The 6,000-nt window shown below is 37.0% G+C and overlaps 1 protein-coding gene across 1 annotated transcript in view; it reads left to right on the plus strand.

Annotated features, from left to right (window-relative positions):
• The window catches only part of PRDM1 (PR/SET domain 1), a 94,300-nt gene extending 88,878 nt beyond the window's left edge, over positions 1-5,422 (plus strand). The window contains exons 5-7 of the mRNA XM_067546759.1: positions 376-1,481; positions 1,872-2,000; positions 2,278-5,422. Coding sequence (XP_067402860.1) covers positions 376-1,481; positions 1,872-2,000; positions 2,278-2,853 — 1,811 coding nt within the window. The 3' untranslated portion in view covers positions 2,854-5,422. The remainder of the gene's footprint in view (positions 1-375; positions 1,482-1,871; positions 2,001-2,277) is intronic.
• The last annotated feature ends 578 nt before the right edge of the window (positions 5,423-6,000 follow it).

Below are 6,000 nucleotides of genomic sequence, written 5' to 3' on the forward strand. Positions count from 1 at the left end.
CAGTTATTGGAAAACTATTGTATGTAGGGAATTTATAGTGGATCTAATCAAATTCAGGGGAGAGGGAATACATCAATTTGAAAATTGATGACTGCCACTCTTAGAACAAATCATCATCAGACAGCACTTGCTCTGTGTATTCTTAATGATTTCCCTTATGTTAACAGTGTATATCTGACGTGCTTTTTGTTAACTCTTTGCACCCCAAAGTAGTCCTCCTTTACAAAGAAGCTAACTTTTTGGACAAGTTTAGAAGATTGTACTTGACAAGAGTCACCTATTCTTCTGACTTTCTAGTTAAACTTGTACTTCAAAATGAGGAATTTTTTTTATATTGGCTTCTTAAATAATCATTGCTTTGTCTTTGTCTTTCAGCACAAAGTCACATTAATCCAAAGCAGCAAAGCACTGATAAAGATGAGCTTTATCAGAAAAATATCCCAAAGAGAGAGCACAGCGTGAAAGAAATCCTCAAAGCTGAATCTAACCATTCAAAAGGAAAGAACTTATTCCAGACTAACATTTCACCACTTACTCCAGAAAAACACTTGGATGACTTGAGAAAAAACTATAGTCCTGAAAGGTCTTTCTTTCCTCGCGTTGTCTATCCAATCCGACCACACATTCCAGAAGATTATTTGAAAGCTTCCCTAGTTTATGGGATGGAAAGACCTAGCTATATTACTCACTCACCCATTCAGTCTTCTACCACACCAAGTCCTTCAGCAAGGAGCAGCCCAGACCAAAGCTTAAAAAGCTCAAGCCCTCATAGCAGTCCGGGGGTCACAGTTTCACCTCTGGCACCTACTTCTCAAGAACACAGAGAATCTTACCCGTACTTGAATGGACCCTTTGGCTCAGAAGGATTGGGGTCTTATCCTGGATATGCACCTCCTAGCCATCTCTCATCAGCCTTTTTATCCTCTTATAATTCCCATTATCCAAAATTCTTGTTACCTCCATACAATATGAGCTGTAATAACCTGAGCTCTTTGAACAATATCAATGGCATCAACAATTTCAATCTGTTCCCAAGGATGTATCCTCTCTATAGCAACCTACTCAGTGGAGGAAGCCTTTCCCATCACGTGCTGAGCCCAGTTCCTCTTCCAAGTTCATTGCCACCTGAAGGAGGCCGTAGATTGTTACAACCTGATCATCCAAAAGACTCTCTCATACCAGCACCTAACAGTGCCTTTTCCATCACCGGCGCTGCTGCCAGCATGAAAGACAAACCATGCAGCCCCACCAGTGGGTCCCCCACAGCTGGCACAGCAGCCACTTCAGAACACACAATGCAACCTAAACCTACCTCAGCAGTGTTGGCTGCCACCAGTGAAGAAGCCATGAATCTCATTAAAAGTAAGAGGAACGTGACGGGTTACAAAACCCTTCCATATCCCCTGAAGAAGCAGAATGGGAAGATCAAGTATGAATGCAATGTTTGTTCCAAGACCTTTGGCCAGCTCTCCAATCTGAAGGTAGGCATTAAGGCAACAGCCTAATTATGAGGAAAACATTACCATCTTTAACAAAATATTAAATTTCCACCATGGTTGGAAGGCTTATATTTTTCCCTGTAACTTACCTAGGAACCATGCTTGCTTGGTTTTTAGAGACAACCAATCTACCTAGGTGTCATGCTACACTTATCTTCATGGTTCTAAACATGATGGCTTTAATATTTTTTACACTTATTTATTTTTTTTTAAGGTTGAAGTGGCTTAAAAAAGTAACTTGATAATTTCCATGCAACGTGTTCTGCCTGTTGGATGCCTCTAGTAACTTTGCAAGTGTTTGAGGGTTTTTGTTTTTAAAGTACTAACTTTGTAGTTATTGGAAACTTCAGTAAATGTTTTGTTTCTCATTAGGTCCATCTCAGAGTACATAGTGGAGAGAGACCATTCAAATGTCAGACTTGCAATAAAGGGTTCACTCAGCTGGCTCATCTCCAGAAGCATTATCTGGTACACACTGGAGAAAAGCCTCATGAGTGTCAGGTATGTAGCACTTCATGCACTGTGAGATTACCTGCTTCACTTTTTGCCTGCTACAGTGTCTGCCAGACTTGGTTCTGCAACAAGCTGTAGTCCAAATGCTACTCAACAAGATTAAAAAGTTAATTTGGGGATGTTTGTTTTAAATATGACAGTTCAAAGGTGCAGTGATGGCAAGTGGCTTTTTCAACATGCTGTGCTTTCCTATCTATCTGCAACTAAAAACAAAAAAACCCTCCTACTCATTCACTGTTTTTTTTTCTGTTGCCTCCAAAATTAGGTTTGCCATAAACGATTCAGCAGCACTAGCAATCTAAAGACCCATTTGCGACTCCACTCTGGAGAAAAGCCTTATCAGTGCAAGCTGTGTCCTGCTAAGTTCACCCAGTTTGTGCACCTGAAGCTGCACAAGCGTCTTCATACCAGGGAACGTCCACACAAGTGTGTCCACTGCCACAAGAGCTACATTCACCTCTGCAGCCTCAAAGTCCATTTGAAAGGCAATTGCCCTGTAGCCCCTGCCTCTGGCCTCTCAATGGAGGACCTGAATCGTATCAATGAAGAGATTGAGAAGTTTGACATCAGTGACAGTGCTGACAGATTAGAAGAGGTGGAGGACAATATCGATATGGCATCTGTTGTCGAAAAAGAAATACTGACCATGCTCAGAAGAGAGATAGAAGGAGCTAATCTTAAAGTATCTTTGCAGAGGAACATGGGAAATGGACTTATCTCCTCAGGATGTCACCTTTATGAATCTTCAGACATGTCAATTATGAAGTTGCCTCACGGTCATCCACTACCTCTGTTACCTATAAAGGTCAAGCAAGAAACAGTTGAACCAATGGACCCTTAAGACTTCTTTTTCCCCCCCAAAGAAGTGATTTTTATTTATGACTTGGCAAGTCAGGGTGCCTGTAGCAATTGCTTGTACATAATTTCAATGCTGCAAAGCAATCTTGGCTTACAGTAGTTTCCCTCATCCTCCAGTTGAAAGAAGGAACTCCAAAGTTACTGTATTCTCAGGGCATGAAAAGAGGCAAGGACTGTGTATTGCCTCCCCACTTACTAAAAGACAATCATCAATCCATAATTACTTTTTCAATGACAGACCTTCATAATTTATTATGCAATTTACCATTCTAAAAGCAATAATTAGCAAATGTTTACAATGACCAGAAAATTCATTGTAATTTTGAATATAAATCTTTATATTTTTGTCTTGTGGCCATTCTTTGTAGATAACTTTTTTTTTCTCTGCACATCTGTTTTAAAAACCTAAGATTGGGGAGGGAAGTTACTTCAGTAAATATGTCTATGTACCAGTGGTTTCAAAAATGAGGTTTTTGTATTGCCAAAGGTGGGTATATAACATGTTGAATAGTAGATCAATTGGTTTGAAAAGTGCTGTGTACTTTCATGGAATAGGTAGATGTGCAAAATCACCCCCCAAAAAATTGACTAGCAGTGAACAGGGAAAAGAATACCATACCTGCCTAGCTGTGGGTTGTAGAGCAATTCTTCTACCTGCAGCACTACCCATAACAGATGTGGGATAACAAATACCCAGCCTCCCATAAATAATACAACAGACAAGCTTTCAGAAAACAATAGTAGCCACATGTTACATTCTGCAACTTTGTAACTCAAAGCAATGCATCAATGAAAATGTGAAAAGTGGCTGTTTTTAAAAATGACTATTAAACTTTTTGCAAAAGCAGTTTAAAAGTCAAACATTTTAAGATATCCCAAATGTGCTGCCTACAAGAAGTGTTTGGCTGAGATTTTATTGCCAGAGTTTTCTGGGGATCAAAAGATGATCAGATTCCCTGAGAAATAATGTTTTTTTGTTTTTATTTTTATTTTTCTCCCTACTTTCCTTGGGCAGAAGGGAATAATGAAGTCCTTTCCTGGCACATTTTTTTTCCTTCCTGTACGATTCAAATTTTCCTCAGTATTTGTGTTTGTACATTTTATGGTTAATTTAATTAAAGATGAAAAGGGCATTGCAAAGTTGTTGAACAACAATTACCTCATTGCGTGTGTCCAGTGGTGCAGAAAATGCTGTTTTATCTAATGCTTTGCTACTTTAGAGAAGAAACCAAATGTTCACAGAAAAGATAGAATGCACATTCTTTTATCTCTTTGTTTTGCTAAGCCCAAAGATATCATGTTGGCATTGGAGGTGTAGCAAAGAATACATGTATATTTATAGATATATTTATACCACTATACCATATATGTATATAGATATATATTTATACCACTTAAGTTGTGAGCCAAACCATGTAATAAAACCTATTTTTCATCTAAGTGTGAAAAACAATGTTAACCAATTGCATATCATCTGATGACTCCAACATCAGAATGCTGTGCGAAGGCATTTATCGCTTGCTAGTACACATGTACAGTTGCTCATTTGGGGCCTGATCTTGCAAACACTTTCATGAATAACTTTACTGATGTGTAGTCTCACAGAATTCAGTGGGATTACACACTTCAATTCACAGTGTTTTGCAGGACTGGGATCTGGATCTCCTTATATCTTTGCTATGTTTTTTGTTTTTCTTGTTTATTTCAAAGAACAAAACAACCAGAAAGTTTAACTGAAAATAAACCAAAAGAAATCAAAATCTCACCCATGTATGGTATAAATATAATACACAATGGTGAAGAGTTGAATGAACTATTTAAAGTAATTTGGGATGACCCTAACATCTTAGTTTGCTCTGTCCCTTAAGAGTTACATGGTCACATGCAACTTCCAAAAAGTAAATAGATTATTACACCCTTTTGCCACTGTATATATTCTATCTTTCTATCTATTTATAGTCTTATAAATTATAGCTTTAAATAGACCACTTCATAAAACCAGGGTTTTGTTTAGGTTTCTTTTTTTAAAAAAATCCATTCTAATGCCTTCTACTAATAATTAAATAAACCCCAAACCTAATAAAATTTAAGGAAGTTTCTAAATATAGCTTTTGAAGGATTACCGTTGTATGTTCATTACATTTCTGCTCCTATAAATTGTGAGGCTGACATCCTTTAATGTAGCAATGGTTCCCAAAAATAGTACTTAAGTGTAGGATAAACCAAAGTATCACTACTGTCACTGGGCACACACTTCTCCTTTTATTTGCCTGTAGTGCTTTCTTTTATTTAAATTTTACACAGATTTATATGCATCAGCTTTAAGAAATTGTTACTCCTCTTTACTATTTTTTTCCACTTCTCTTAGAACTTTTACATGTGAATGTAGCAACAATCAACAGTGTTTTTTCTCTCTTAAGAAAGACTCTGACCAAAGTTAATGGGCTTTTTACTTTGCTAGAACAAAAACTATCTTATGTTTACGTACTGGTTTACATCGTTATTTATGTGCGAATTGTCAAAATGTAAATTAAATATAAATGTAAATTGCTTTATTAATGCTTCACTTGTCTTCGATGTCTTACACTGTCTGCACACACAACGTATTTTCAGACTACAGTCCCACCCTTAGCCACAAACACATTGCTTACTGATAACTATGATGTCTTGAATAATACTGACTTCTACCTTTTGTAAGGGTTTATTTTTTTTCTATAATTCAAATGCAACATACAACAATGCCAGGGTTGAGTACAATATTTTCTTAATTAAATCACTATCTCTTGGTTTTAGTCAATAACACTTTTTTTTTCTTTAGAATTTCAAAGGTTATGATGAAAGCATTTTTACAGTATCTCCCTTTTGGAGACATGACCAGGGTTTTAATATTACATTTTTTCCAAATGCTTATCATTTCTGTCCTGAAACTGTAACCACTGGGACCACAATGAGACAATCACAATGTTAGCATGAGACCACTTAATCCTGTATTAACATGGTGGGAACTATGTTCAAAACAAATGCGAATCTCACAAAATAGATGTGCTTATGAGCTAATTCTAGAAAAAGTTTGAGCTCTCTCAGCCAAAATTGAATAATACAGGGGGACCTTTCACAAAGTTAATTCCAT

Source organism: Emydura macquarii, unplaced genomic scaffold (genome assembly GCF_026122565.2).
Source record: "Emydura macquarii macquarii isolate MOO-44397 ecotype Brisbane River unplaced genomic scaffold, CSIRO-AGI_Emac_v2 contig_1146, whole genome shotgun sequence".
NCBI classification, from domain to species: Eukaryota; Metazoa; Chordata; order Testudines; family Chelidae; genus Emydura; species Emydura macquarii.